The following is a 15,845-nucleotide window of genomic DNA, read 5'->3' as shown; positions in this document are numbered from 1 at the left end:
ACGCCAGCTCTGAGCAACAGGGCCCCATTTCGAATCCCACATGAGGGCCAGTAACACTGTGCCCTCCACAGCAAAGATGGTGAACAACAGCTCGATCTGGAGCTGGGCTGCCGTGAGTCGCCGGCAACAGCGTAGGCTGCAGTGGGGCTGTCTGGCAGCGGGAGTGGCCTTTCATGAGCGGCCATGAGCCGCTGTCCAATGGCTGGCAAGCGATTGCAACACCAGCGAGGAGCGCAATGATAATACCAACATGGGCCAGTGAAGCAATGTCCTCCACAACTAGACTGAAAAACAAAAGGACAGCAACTTGTCTGTTACCCTCCCCCAATTCTCCAATAAAATCTTTAAAAAGAAAAAAAAAACCAGGCAGCCAATCAAAGCTGACCCAGATGTTAAATTAACAGAAAAGATATCAAAACAGTTATCATACTTGTCTTCTGTATGTTCAAGAATTTAGGCAGAGACATGGAAGATATAAAAAAAGACCTAAATCTAACTTCTAAAGATGAAAAATATGTCTGTGATGAAACTGCCTGGAATTGGATTAAAAGCAGTTTCGATAATGAACAAGATTAGTGAACTGCAAGACATAACAACAGAAACTAGCTAAAATAAAACATAAAGGAAAAAAAATTTTTTGATGCATAAAGAATCACTATAGCACAACTTTAAGCAGACAAATATACATGTAACTGAAGTCTGGAGAGGAGAGAAAGAGGAATAGAGATAGAGACAGAAAAAATATTTAGTCAGAATTTTTCCAAATTTGATGAAAACTATAAAGCCACAAATCCCAGAAGCCACACAAATGCCATGCATAAGAAAAATGAAGAATTCTACACCAAGGCATGTCTAATCAAATTACTGAACACAATTTGAGCAAGGGAAATTTGTTTTCAGTTAAATAATTTGATAAAAGAAAAATCTTAAAAGCAGTGAGGGAAAAAAAACAAGATACACTAACTACCAGAGAAGATAAAAATGACAGCAGATGTCTCCTTGGAAAATATAAGTGAGAAAACAAGAAAACAATGGAGTCACAGCTTTTAAGTGCTGAAGTGGGGGGAACTCAACCTAAAATTCTATACCCACAAAAGAAAAACTTTACAAACTGGACTTCAACATTTTAAAGTTCCTCCCTTCAAAAGATACTGTTAAGAAAATTATAAAATGAACCATGGAATTTATTTGCAAAAAAAATAAATAAATAAAAATCTGCATATCATAGATCTGATAAAGAACTTTTATGTAGTATAAAGGTCTCAATACTCAACAGTAAAAACTAAAGAACCAAATTTAAACAGGAGCAAAAAAGATTTGAAGTTCAGAGAAGATAATACATAGATAGAAAATACATGAGAAGATGGTTAATATCATTAGTCCTTGGGACATGCAAATTAAAAGTACAATGAAATATCACTATGTATGTATTAGAATAGGTAAAATAAAAAGGCTGACTATAATATACCAAGTGTTGGTAAGGACAGGGAGAACTGAAGCTCTCAACACTGGTAGTGGAAATGTAAAATGGTACAGTCTAGTTGGAAAACAATTTGGCAGCTTCTTAACAAATTAAACATACACCTACCATATGATCCAGCCTTTCTACTCTTAGGTATTTATCCAAGAAAAATGAAAACATATGTCCTCAGATTTATACATAAATGTTCATAGTACTTTAATCTGTAAAAGCCCCATACTGGAAACCCAAACTTCCATTTACAGTTCAAAGGATAAACAAATAGTGGTATATCCATATAACAATGGAACACTGTTCAGCAATTAACAAGAAATCATTGATACATTCAGTAAGAATAAACATCAAAATAATTATGCTGACTTAAAGCAAAACAAAAAAAACAGAACATACTACATGATTCCATTTATATAAAATTCTGAGAAACGTTAACTAATCTATAGTGTAAGAAAGTAGATTAGTGGTTGTCTAGGGAAGGTTTAGTGGTGAGGGGAAAAATTTCAAAGGGACACAGGAAAACTTTTGAGAATGATGGAATTTCATTATTTTGATTTTGATGATGGCTTCACAAGTATATACACATGTTGAAATATATAGAATTGTACACTTTTAAAATAGGTGCAGTTTACTGTATGTCAATTATACTTTAATAAAGCTATTTAAATATACATATTAAGAAGGGTAAGGAAATAAGAGCGAGGCAGTGGAGGGTGTTACTATTTTAGATAAATAGTGAAGGACTCATTGATATATGATATGGTGACATTTCAGAGCACAGATTTGAAGAAAGTGAGGAAGCAAGCATTGCAGGTACAAAGGAAAGAATTTCAAGAAGAGCAGAAAATATGAAAGTACTAAGGTACAAACATGCTTGCATGCATGCCAGTGTGACTGAAGCAGAGTGAATGAGGGCAGTGAGGAGTTGGGATATAAACAGAGAGATGACGTGGTAGGGTAGAAGGTGGTGACACAAGTCATGTAGGGCTTTGTAGGCCATTATAAGGTCTGGCTTTCACTCTGAGTGAGACTGAAGTCACCACAGGGTTTTGAGCCAGAGGGGTGGCATGATCTGACCAATGTTTTTAAAAGATCACTCTGGGTCCTATATGGAGTATCCTGTAGTGGAGCCAGGATAAAAGCAGGAAGACCAGGGGGGATATTGCTGTACCAGTCCTGGAGAGTGACAGGTGTGACTTTGCTTAAGATAAGAGCAGGAGGTTGTAAAAAATGGCTAGATACTGGATATATTTGAAGGACGAGATGATGAGATTTGCCTGTTGAGGAGAAGTTTGATTAGCAAAAAAGGGGGGGGGGGTGTCAAGGATGACTCAGGTTTTTATCCTGAGGAACTGTAAGAATAGAGCTGCTCTTTACTGAGATGGGAAAGACTGACAGAGAAACAGCAGTCCCTTAATAAGGCTTTCTCTCTCAATTTAATGATGTTAAATTTAGGGGATTTAGAAATATGTTGATTTAGAGAGAAAATGGTTAGTTTATGCCACACATGCTGAAGTTGAGGAACATGGCAAGACACCCAAAGAGAAATGTTCTGTACACAGGTGGAAAAATGGGGCTGAAATTGGGTTGGGAGGATGAGCTAAGAATGTCGAAAATATAAGACAGGGTAAATAAAGAGAGTAAGAAAACACTGAGTCATCTACTGATATTTGCGTAAAAGACAGTCATAAAGGAATCACAGGAAATGTAAAAGGAACAAAAAAGTACAGTAACATAGGAGACCCTAAAGAATGAAAATAGGAACATGTGCCAAATGTTAAAGAGAAGTCAAAATGAAGACAGTTGCTCCACGAGTCACAGGGACTATGGCTGTTTTACTCATATAGTGTTCAGCACACATAGAAAAATTAATAAATAAATACTTGTTGAGTGAGGGAATTAATGACCAAAATCTCACTTTTTAAAAAGTTAACTTATGAGCCTAAATTTTATCTGCTCAAGAATCTTGCCTTTACTCACTAGCCAAGACTTATTTTACTTTTAAAATTTAGATAAATCCTTTGCCTAATCCTGTTAGTTCTTCTGTTTGTTTTTTTTTAAATATTAGTCATCTGTCCTTCTTACCCTTTTAGTTTAAGTCTCTCATCTCTGTTACTGTTTATCACTTAGATAGAAAGTGTCAGTACAAGGGATTATAGGCTTAAGAGAATGTTGATAAAAGGATTGCTCAAGTCACAATTTCTAATTACCCTATTTCCCCATGTATAAGATGCTCCCATGTATAAGATGCACCTTAATTTTGGGGCCCGAAATTTGAAGACAAATGTATTACATAAAGTTATTGAACTCAAGTTTTAGTCATCATAAAATTCATACAATTCCTTATCACTGTCAAAACTCCCAACCAGAGCCGGACAAGTGGCTCAGTTGGTTAAGAGCTCATTCAAGAGTTTGAGCTCTGAGCAACAGCGGTTCGATGCCCGGCCCGAGCTGAGCTGCCACTGAGCTGCCAACAGGATGGCTCAGCTAAAAAAAAAACAAAAAAAACTCCCAACCATTATCTTGTCCTCATCTGTGTCTGATGACGAATCACTGTCTTCATATATTGCCTCTCATGACCTTCTTTTGCCATGGCGTTTTCAGTAGGGTTTCTTCTTCCTGTAGCCAGTCTCGGATTGTTTTCTCAGTTGGAGGACCACCAAACTTAGGTTCAGCAGCACGATTTCCATTCACTTTTGCAAACTGGATCACTTTTAACTTGAATTCAGCACTGTACAAAAATCTTTTCTGAGCCATTTCTGGGCAGAACATGGCAAAATGTAACCTACCGTAATATACTGGTAACAAGTGCAAAACAATGAGCGCAAAGATAAGCGCGAAAAAGCGGGAAATGCAAGTAAAAAACTCTACAACAATGAGCACAAAAACAAGCATGAAAAAAGTGGAAAATGCAAGTGAAAAAAATCTACCACTGTATAAAACCCATCCAGTTTTTAGATCCCAAATTTTTCGAAAAAGGGTACGTCTTATACATGGGGAAATACGGTAGCACTGTGTGAGTTGTTCCTCAAACCAGATCATCCTACACTGGCCCTGGAACCCTACCTTACAAAAAAATAACCTCCTTTAGGTAGCTTAAATGGTGAACAGACCAGATTACCCTCACCAGAAAAGTCATTAGACAAATCTAACATCAATCTAAAGAAATTGCCAACATAAGTCATTTCCATTAAAGAGTATGTATGAGAAGATTCACAAAACAATGACTGTGGCACAGATTATTAATTCTGAAAAGTTTACTGCTGAAAAGAAAGAACTTAATTAAACACTGGATTCAAGAGAATACAGTTGTCTTAGGATGAGGCACATGTGTACATACTGAAGGTAGAAGGAAAAATAACAGGGAAGAAAGATTATTAAGACTTGAGAAAATGGGTATGTGTATGAAAGGAGGCAACAGAGACAGGTGGTAAATATGAATTTAAAAGAAGGGATATCATGGAGGTGAAAGACGTATAGCGGATATGCTAAAGTGAAGAGAAGAGCTAATAAGAGCACTGACACAGATGGACTCCACATCTCAGTAGGTCAATGCATAGTCTTCAGCAATAAGCATAAGGGAGATCAGAGAAATTAGGGGCTTTAGAACAAGGAATGATGTTTGGAATAACTAAGAGAAGTATGCCTGGTGGTAAAGATGAGACAGGGCATGAATGAATATGAAATATGAATGAGTGACTATGAATGAATGCTGGTACCTAGAGATAAGACACGTTTTATATGTTACAGTAATTATGATCCACTATGCTAGCAATCTATGAAAAAGCCTTAAAAGTAAATATTCTTGTTGTTAAGTCATATATTATGAACAGGAGGAGGGGAAAATGAGCCTTCAAGTGAAAAATATTAAGCCTAATCAAAAATGAACAAACAATGGGGGCAATCACAGAGTTGGCCAAATAACTTACCTGGTCATATCCGTAAGGCCTCTGCTGTGGTGGCTGTGGTGGTCCAGGCTGTGTTGGTCTATACCCCCCATACTGCTGACCTTGTCCCTGTGGGTAGTTAGGATACTGAGGACCTGGACCACCCTGTGAAGGACCTGCAAAGTAATTAACATAAACAAGAGCCCAGATAAAAATATAAGTTCCTAGAACTCTAGAAAGAGTTTAAAACTAGATGTTATATTTTTATATCTGAAATAAAAAGGATGGTTTGGTATCTTGTATTTCTCAAACTCTTTCTGAAATAAATTCCAAAGGTTAAGAGTGAGAATGTTGTAAAAGATACCACCAAGTACCACATGCTTTGATTCAGTGTAACTACTGTTATGCATTAGCCATTAAAAATTTACATGTCAAAATGAGTAAAAGATTCAGGAGTTGTAAGGCAGGTTAACTCCATATTATGAAAATTCACCTATGCCTCTACTAAGTTAACCAGTATAACCAAGAAGTAAAAGAAAAGGCATTAAGCAGGTTCAAATTAAAATACTGAAACAATTTCTGAATGAAGTTGGGGAACCAATGATATTTACTGCTGTATGACTCTAGACTTACACTTGCAATCACCAAAAGAATGATTGACAAAATTATCACATTATTTTCAAGCCGAAACTAAAGAAGGCTTTAAAAGCCACAGGTTGCACGTGGAAAAACTTGATTCAAAAGTTACTCTCTGTGTACCAATCACCTTTAATACTTAATCCATAAAAATAAATTACAGTATTTCAAATTTCAGAGATGGCAAAGGACTAATTTGGCTTGCCAAACAAACACATCTATTCCATAAACTCTATTATTGTCTATTATAAAGCATGTTTTACAAAGCATAAGCTGAAAAGCTTTGATACTTATGTTTTCTATCACAGCCTCAAACCCACCATAAAAAAAATTGACTGCAGAGGAAAGTGCCAAAAGAGAACAATAAATATCAAGGTTAAATAAATTCCATCAGTCTAGTATTTTATTTATTTATTTAATTATTATACATTCAATTATTAAAACTCTAGAACAAAATTTGATAACTGAAATCTATGGATAAGCAAAATGGGAACTTCTTTAGGATTCCTGATGTCTAACAAAACAGCATTTAGCTACTTAAACCAAACTTTTTTAACTTAAACTTAACTTTTTTTATTCTCTTTCCATTGAAAATAATACTTCTCTTAAATCAGTAAATTTACCTGATTTAGCCACGTATTTGTTTCTATGAAAATAGAATAGAACCAGAATACTCTATTTAGTCAAAGTACAAATATTCAATGGTCATTAAATGGAAATACAATTTGAGAAAAGCAAGAAAGTCTCTTTGTAAAAACAAGAAATCCATGGAATATTCCTAAAGTCATATCTGGAATTAGGGAACCAGACCTTATCATTTTGGGGACAATGCCTGACTCCCAGTATCTGACTGAATTTCAATGCATATGTTGAAGGTACGAGAATTTCGACCTGATCCTGGTTCTTAGATTTGCTATCACAAGTAGAGAGAGATGCCATGGTAATAGCAGAGCTTAAATCAATGAGTAAAACTAATAAGGTATTACTGATGTAAAAAAGAGACCATGTTAGCAAGAGATGATGTGAGATTAATAAACACCTACGTTTCTTTCATTAAAACTATATTTTCCTATATCTAAAGTAGTTATAGTAGCCTGAAATTTAAGACTGAGATATCAGGTCCTTATCATTTCCCATTCCTTATCTAATAAAGTTATTTAAAGTCAGATATCCAGCTAGTAGATACGATAGTGAGCATATAATAGGAAAATATAGCTAAAATTCCCCGAAACTCTGTAAGATACACGGCTGCATTAAATATATCCCCCTGTGGATGTGAATGCTATTTAACTAGAGAATGAAAAAAACATTTTCTTTACACATTCTGAATAGATCGATCACATTGTTACTTTAAAAATCAACCTTACTTTTCGTAGTAATAGTCACTAGCTTTAAAAACAAATTTGCTAAGTGGATTTTGTAGATATGGTTTGTAANAAAAGTACTGGCTTGTCATCAATGCCAAATAGGTTTAAGAATTCATATTTCTTGTCTTTTATATGACTATATGGCATACCTTTGGTCAGTGAACCATCTCTAGTTTGTTTCTTTTTAGACTGATTCATAGTTTATCTAAGAACATTTTAAATAAACACCCTAATAGAAGAAGCTAAAATTGTGAATTTTCAGAAATGATAAACATCTACTTTCATATTTCAAAACATTAATCATCATGTTTTGGAGGGACAAAAATAAACTGCAGTAAGCTATTACCGTAGCCCTGCTGCTGTCCTGGATAGCCCTGCTGCCCTGGGTACTGCTGCTGCTGGGGTGGATATCCCTGTTGAGGAGGTGGTCCTTGGTAGGCATCTTGCTGTTGGCCATACTGTGAATTTCCTACAGGATAATTGCAGAAGAGAAATAAAAACTGAGAAGTTTGCTTAATTAAATTTTTTCTCTAAGATGCATAGCCAACAACACAAGAACAAAATAAAATGCCATATTGATTTTTAAAAGTTAACAAAACAAAGAAAAAACTCAAACCAAACAGAAGGATTTCGGCCAAACAAACTGCAGTTAAAGCCAATTTTGCAAGGTTGAACTGCAGCATTTTCAGCGTCTCTGCCATACGAGCATTACATTTACTGGAACATCACAGTCATAAGATCATGACTATGCTAAATAAAATAAAAAAGACAAAATTAAAGACAGCTACAAGAGCACACACTAGCTACACAAAATCAGCAAGCTGTTTCCTAATGGCACTATACTTTTATGTGAAATTATACATATGTAAACACACACAAGAAAAAAAAATTGGATCGATGGATTTATGTTCAAATAGAAAATTTCCACTGAGGAAAAAATTATTTTTAAATGTTTTAGTCTTTTTATTGTTGTTAGAAATGGCAAGTCATGGTTATACATTTTAAATATTTGTAAGGAAATTATTTTTATTGTTCTGGGGTCCCTGTAACTTTCAAGACAGCCAGCAAACTATTATTCTACAAGAGCTTTGCATGGGTAGAAGTTGTCTTATGCAAGAATTTTCGTTCCTTTAGAAGGGGATATATATGTGTATGTGTGTGAAGGTATATAGATACCTCCTTCGTAGTAATGTTGTGAGGAATCCTCATAAGGCCTATCGTAGCCTTGTTCAGGATACGACGGTTGCTGATAACCGTAATCATTATGACCTACATCAATTCGACAAGAGACAGGAAGAAAAGTTAATGGCCACTGAGTGAAAACCCTAAATATATTTAAACTTTCAGATAAAACTGAAAAAAAGAAAAAGAAATGGAAATACATAAAAAATAATTTCAATTGCATTAGCCAAATATTTACCAATGTGACTGTTTCCATATCGAGATAACGTGCAAATTTTTTTAAAGCAAAAAAACAATAGCTTTAGAAACATTACACTTAGACTTAACTCTGATAATCCTCATCGAGAGGAGGGAAAAAAAACTTTATCTTCCATTTTTTTTAAAGAGAATGAAAGTATTTAGGCCTTTTACATGTAAATAACGAATCAAATTAGAATGAACAAAGGAAGCAGTTATCATATTTTCTCAAACACCTGTTCAGCTGGTCGCCAATTCCACAGCATATGCTAAACAATGCAAAATATAAAAGAACTCCATAAGTTTTTTTCCCCTGAAAAAAACTGAAACAAATTTTTCACATTCTATTTACTTAAATAAAATATATGTATCTCAAAATATTTTCAGATGCAAAAATATATTGCTTAATGCTGCCATTCTAGAAGCCTTTAATATTTCTAGAGTAATATATACAAACACCTTCATAAAATTAATATTGTGTTAAGTGCTAGAGTACATACAGCTTTAGTTTTAAGACATGATAAATTTCACCTACAAGATGACTATAGTTCAATGAAAAATCAATATTCTAATCCTTTTAACTAAATTGCACAAAGAAAATGTAGGAAACAACCTTTTGGTTAGCTAAAATCTGAACTACATTTTAGAAGAATGCCTAATTAAGGAAGGAGGAATACAGTTATGAATACATGTTATAGTTATACTCAGTGCTCTAGTATTCCAATGTTCCCAAACCATCTCATAAATATCTACATTAAGGGTTGGCAAATTGTGGTCTGCAGTCTAAATACGGCCAGTGGCCTAGTTTTGTAAATAAGGTTTTACTGGAACACAGTCATGCCCACTTGTATTTTCTATAGCTGTTTTCATACTACAAGAGTTCAGTAGTTGAGACCAAGATCATACAGCACACAAAGACTAAAATATTTACTCTCCGGCCCTTTTATTTACTCTCCGGCCCTTTATAGAAAAAAGTTTGCCAACTCCTAATCTACATATTTATGGGCAAAATATCTAAACATAGTAAGAAAATATTCAATGCTGTCTAAGAATATTAATTATTGTTATAAATGTTATAAATACTCTATGTAAATGTCAAATATTAACAGACACCTGTGCAAAAATGATACCATTTAAATTTTTAAATCCCCTGCTGTAGTTAAGATGACTTATTTATAGTAACCTTAAAGTTCTGATATTTACGAAAATTACATATCTATCTATTTTAAATTTTAAAAATCTTATTTATAACAATACAAATTTCACATTTCAGGAAATAATCAGACCAAACTATCAGTGTCAAATTCAACCAATTACTTAAAACGTATTTTAAAAATTAAACCAATCATTTATATTCAACAGACTTCCTAATATATAAAATTTAACAATTTCACCTTTTAAAAATACCTAGTCTATAAACTTAATGGTTTTTCATTTTTTAAAAAATCTTAATACAATGTCTACATGTGAAAAAAAGCCCACCATTCTGAATAATACAGGACAGTAAAACCTGAGATAAAATAGCAAGTCATTTCTAACCAGAATTATCCATACATATCATCACTATCACTAACATTTATTGTATGCAAAATTCTGTAGGTGTTTGCTCTGCTTCTATAGGCAGAGCCTCTACAGTAAAACCAGTGTCCTTATAGTGATGTACCTTTAGCTTTATACATTAATTACAAATGGCAGGCAAAATAATTTTTTAAATATACCAAATTATATGTTCTTGCTAGCTAACATTAGTTTCTAATCAATGGTCCCAACACTTTAGCTTTAAATTCTTAGTTTCCCCAAGTTTCTCTGTTAAGTGGTTTACCTTAAATACACCAAGAAAGCTTACTATATAAACGAAGACTTTGGCAAATCCTTTAATAACAATCATTTTGTAAAGTGACTAACCACGTCTAATTTGTCAGTTTCATATGTGTGGATTGTTTTTTTCTTCACCATTTTATTATAAATTTTTCAAACATACAGAAAAACTGAAAGACCTGAAACCATACAGTGAAAGCCTACTTGGGTACTTGGATTGTTACTAAGCAGGTGCATCTTTACAATCCCTTTTTCACAAGCCACCTTCCTACTAAAAATATATACCATTACACTAAATCACTAAAATTAAAGTCTGGTTTCCAAATACTTTTTCTGTTCTATTAACTCTATGTACAACTATATTACGGATCTAATACAGCCTCCAAATTTTTCTCAAATCAAATGCTAATGTATATAAAACATCGTTCTTTAAGAAGTATGCAACATTAACTAAAATGATGAAAACATGAGGAAAAAACTCAAGAAATTCTACGTATTTATACAGTGCATAAAAGTAAACCAATAGGTGAACTTTACGGTATGTGAATCATCACAATAAAGCTGTTATTTAAAAGAGTAAATCAGAAAACACTGGCATTGGTTCAAACGAACAATTCCAAATATGAAAGGATCCTCTTTTATATAATAAAGGGTTCCAATAACAGAATGTGATTCCTGATGGTACTAATATGGAATACTAAACAAAATATATTTTGAAATAGATTATAAACTAATGCTATCATTGGTGCTTTAGATTACTGAAGTGTTCTAAATTTAGAAGAAACATAGTGTTAGTTTCTTCATCCACATTAAAATGTTTTGAATGGCTATCTACATCAATATTGGGCAGGGACAGAAAATGGGAAAGTTAACAGTAGGAGAGATTACCATCAGGGTAATATTGCTGGTTCATGCCTTCTGGAGGACCTTGTCCACCATGACTGTATTGGTCCCCATAATAGTCTTCCTGGCCTGAGTACTGCTGTGGTGGGCCTGAAAAACCACAACCAGTCAAGATGTAAACAATTTGTTCTCTAGGTCATCAAAGACTTTCGTTTTAATTTGATGTTATGAGAGATTATTTCTTAGCTGACGATTCCCCTCCCATGCTTTGGCATTTCATATACTTTTAACTATTCTCATACACATACATACATAAACAGCCAACACCACACACCGCATTTCACGAAAATTAATGTTAAGACTATACATGCAATATCAAACAATATCAACTCCAAAAAACAAACACTAACTTACTATAAAGAGGGTTAAACTGGTAGAAAATTAATTCTTTTTATTTTGATATTAGAGCAGTTTGAAATAAATTCATGTTTGTTTCTACCATATATTTAGTAACTTCTCAAAAATAAAACAGTATTTTCTGCTGTAAATAAGCCTTCGATATAAAATTTTATGATGTAACCTTTTCCCAGAAAAGAATTTAAAAAGCTGTATACCAAGTAGTTCCTATCCAATCCATAGCCCTTTGTACTTACTGTATCTACTACCTTTTAGGGGAAAAAATGTAATTTAAAAAAAAATTTTTTTTTTGAGAAAAGCCCTGACTCTGGCTAGATAAAAAGTTTATTAGAATGTAAAGTCTTTCAACTACTGTCATTTATACTAAGCAGGAAATATTCCAAAGGGAACCTTACCCTGTTGAGGTGGTCTATAGGGAGGAATCTGTCTCTGACCCATCATATGATTGCCTTGGTTAACTTGACCCATCATTCCCATAGGTGGCTGCTGGCCTTGGTAATGCTGCCCACCTCCCTGTGGCATATTGTATTGTTGAGAAGGAGGCTGCTGATGCATCATTGGACCTGAAAACAGAAAAAACATTATGCACATGATTTTTTTACATATAATTTTAACACTTAAGAAATAAATTTTTTATCATATAATCCCCAAAATATATAATTCATTGTAATAAAAACTGACTTCAAGTTAATAAAAACAAATCTTTGAATTAAAAGTCCACATGCCTAAAGTAATCTGCAAACAAGGGGAAACAACAGATCCATGGTAGGTGACTTGAAATCCACTGGAGGAGGATTCTAATAATTTAAAAAAAAAAAACAAAGTAGATACAATATATGAACATCCTGAAAATATGTATTTTTCATTATGTATCATATAATATTTATCTGTACAACCTTTCTAGAAAAGACAGAATCCTTATGCCACACAAGAAAATACACCAAAACAAAATAAACTTCATAAAAATCACACAGCAAATTGTAGTCAAACAAAGAGAAAGAAATCTAATTTTTGAATATCGATTTTTTCCCCTTTCAATGCCACTCATTATATAACAATGGGAAAACTACACAAACATGTATAAATATACAGACGTTTGCAGAACTTCCTGAACTTTCATTTTAGACAAAAGTTTAAAGGGTGTTCTTTTCCTTTTCCAACTGTAAGATTTATAAACTAAAAAGGTCTTCCTAAAATCAAAGGGTGGTAGTGCTTCTTAATATGTTCTAACATACACACAATCAAAAACACCTAGGCAGAGAAATGCAATATGCCATACACTCAGAAATCAGAACTAGTTTCCAAAGTGAGCAATACCTAAGTAGCCAAACTACTACTGCTATAGCATCACATTGGGAACAGTAAAAATATATCACATGAAATAATTAACAATAGCCATCAAGTTCTGTGTTACCAGCAAACTATTAAATAGTTCCTCAAAGATTCACTGGCCCAAGCTATGATATGGGGAGTTCATCATTATAATCATTATTGTCTCAGAAGTATGTATGAGTCATCCCAGTTTACTATTTAAATAGCTACACACTCCCCTTTTACTGACTTGAGGACAATTTAAGAAGTACAAAAGGCAAAGGACTAGAGCCTAGAAAAGTTTACTGGCAAAATTGCCCAGATGAACTAAAAGCTTTATTTAAATAAAAACTCAAAACAAAACACACTCACTTCTTTAAATATATTACTGACCTAAAATAGCAGCAATAATGTAAACAAAGAATTCAACTCTTTTCCAATTTGAAGAACTGTGTTATCTATAGAAGTACTTTATCAGACCTCTTTTTCTCCTATCCACATTCTACTGGTCTACCTTTCAAATTCCTTTTGCTTCCTAATTTTATCACCAGTATCTGCCTTCAAAGGTTACTCTGGGATTTTTCTTTCAACAAGGAAATAAACTCTTTAATAGTTGGGAGAAGGTGGCTCAGTGGAGAGTGGAGGGGAAAAGAAGTTAACATTAAATACACTTAACTGCCAGACATACTTTGAACATTTATTTCATGTAAACTATTAACAACTACCACAGGAAAGGATCCTGTTTTTAAGGTTTTAGCCAAGGAATCCAAAGATCAAGATTTTGCAGCTAATAGGTATCAAGTGGGAATAAGACAAACACAAGTCTGATTTCAAAGCACATATTTATTCCAGTATTCTTCACTGCCTCTACTCACGCTACAGCAAATTTAGTTCAAAAGCAAATTATGCAACAGAAAAGTTCTAAAACACTAACTAGTTTAACTAAAAATTAATTTTTAAAATATATTTTGTATGTAATGAAGTATTGAAAACTAGCATGTATAATTTAATAAGCAGCATGATTGGGCATTTGTGTAAATGAAGGTGTCTTTCTTCTCCAACACTGATTAACGACCTCTTGTCTTAACAGAATGTAACTATAACACTAAGGCATATAATATGTATTAGAACCAAAATTAAAAATAAAGAAAGCAAAAACATAATGGCCAGGGGGAAATCCAAAAGGATACAATAACAACAAAATTCTAAGCATTGCTCTAAAGTAGAGGAGTATTTCTAGCGTAGGCCCTAGATAGAAAAGACCATGGGCACTTGTGCTTTATCTTTTGGGACTGTCAGCAGTTCCAATCCCAAAGAGCTCAATTACCACCCTTCCTTTATTCTTCGTCACTTCTTTCCCTCTGAGCATCCTCAGCATCATTCAGGATCAAGCTTAAAACCACAGAGAATGGAGGAGGATAGCACTGCTAAAACACAAGCTTTTCATCTTTTTCCTTGAAGACTTATCTATTAAAAAAAAATTATGACTTCAATCCTGACTGTTTAGGAAGCATATTATTTTCCTTATGATAATGAAATATGCTACAGTGGCAAATGTGTATTATCCCTTGAGATACCAATGAAAATAAGAGAGCTCAATCTCAAAAGGTTACCCCAAAATAGGTTCTAAAAATTTGTACTACACAGTGAAGATTACAAATGAGTCTATTATAACCATTTTCTACAAACAATAACATCACACATTACTATATGCTTAAAGGTTATTCTTCATCTTGTACATTAATCATTTTGATGCTAAGGTGCACACTACAAAGTGTAATATTACATATGCAAAGATACTACTATCTTAATTATCAACAATGTTTTAGTAAAAGTGTTTTAAAAGGGCATATATAATAACAAATGTTCATCACCACATTATTTCTTTCCATTTTGACTTTGAACTCTAACAGATATTCTATGGAAACGTTGTATATCTGAAACACATGTAAAATATTTCCAAATCACCATATTTCACATTACTGGGATTCTTTGCTCCAATGTAACAGTTAATACTTAGTTGTATCTTAAGTTACCAGAAGAATTTTTTAACTAACATTAAGTTTTAATTAATCTGTAAAGAATTCAGAATTATGTAATTTTTAAAAATTCTATATACATATACATACATACATATATGCATATATATATTCACACCTTCAGATGCAAACCAATACACTAAAACTCTGTAAATCGTTAATCTATGAATTATTTTAAATAAAGGTTAAAAATGACAGTTAACAGTTAATGAGCACTTATTATGGGCCAGACTTACTACACTAAGAGCTTTATGTCTTTTATCCTCCCTAAACCCTACAAAACAGGTAGTATTATTATCAACCTGACTTTACAGGTAAGAAAATTTAACACTTACAAGCATTAAGAATCTTACGTAAAGTTGCATAACTAGTAAATGGTAAGAACTCTAAAACCATGCTCTTAAACACTATGTGTACCTCCTCTCCAAAGTCAAATCAGACTTCTCCTATGTAATATCCCCCAGGAAAAGAGTTCTATATAACATTATCACTATAATATAAAAATCCTAAAATACAAAAATTCCTTCACCCCACCTATATCTGTGTTTTAAGAATTAAGATTATGAAACTGTGTATCTTCAAGCCTATTTTCTCATTCATATTTCTTCATCTGCGCACATATTATTACCTGTTC

At 33.4% G+C, this 15,845-nt stretch overlaps 1 protein-coding gene across 8 annotated transcripts in view; it reads right to left on the bottom strand.

The window, feature by feature from the left end:
• Positions 1-15,845, bottom strand: part of SS18 (SS18 subunit of BAF chromatin remodeling complex) — a 69,227-nt gene that overhangs the window by 9,768 nt on the left and 43,614 nt on the right. For 2 of the 8 annotated variants that reach the window (XM_019656165.1, XM_019656162.1), the window contains exons 6-11: positions 12,587-12,658; positions 12,257-12,424; positions 11,490-11,594; positions 8,541-8,633; positions 7,711-7,833; positions 5,404-5,537 (exon numbers count right to left, since the gene is read on the bottom strand). In XM_019656165.1, the coding sequence (XP_019511710.1) occupies positions 5,404-5,537; positions 7,711-7,833; positions 8,541-8,633; positions 11,490-11,594; positions 12,257-12,424; positions 12,587-12,658 (695 nt within the window). The remainder of the gene's footprint in view (positions 1-5,403; positions 5,538-7,710; positions 7,834-8,540; positions 8,634-11,489; positions 11,595-12,256; positions 12,425-12,586; positions 12,659-15,845) is intronic. The other 6 variants (XM_019656166.1, XM_019656161.1, XM_019656160.1 and 3 more) reach the window with 6 other exon arrangements.

This window comes from Hipposideros armiger, unplaced genomic scaffold (genome assembly GCF_001890085.2).
Source record: "Hipposideros armiger isolate ML-2016 unplaced genomic scaffold, ASM189008v1 scaffold_255, whole genome shotgun sequence".
Classification (NCBI taxonomy): Eukaryota; Metazoa; Chordata; class Mammalia; order Chiroptera; family Hipposideridae; genus Hipposideros; species Hipposideros armiger.
The sequence above is the reverse complement of the archived record's forward strand: the minus strand, read 5'-3'. Positions and strand labels throughout refer to the sequence as shown.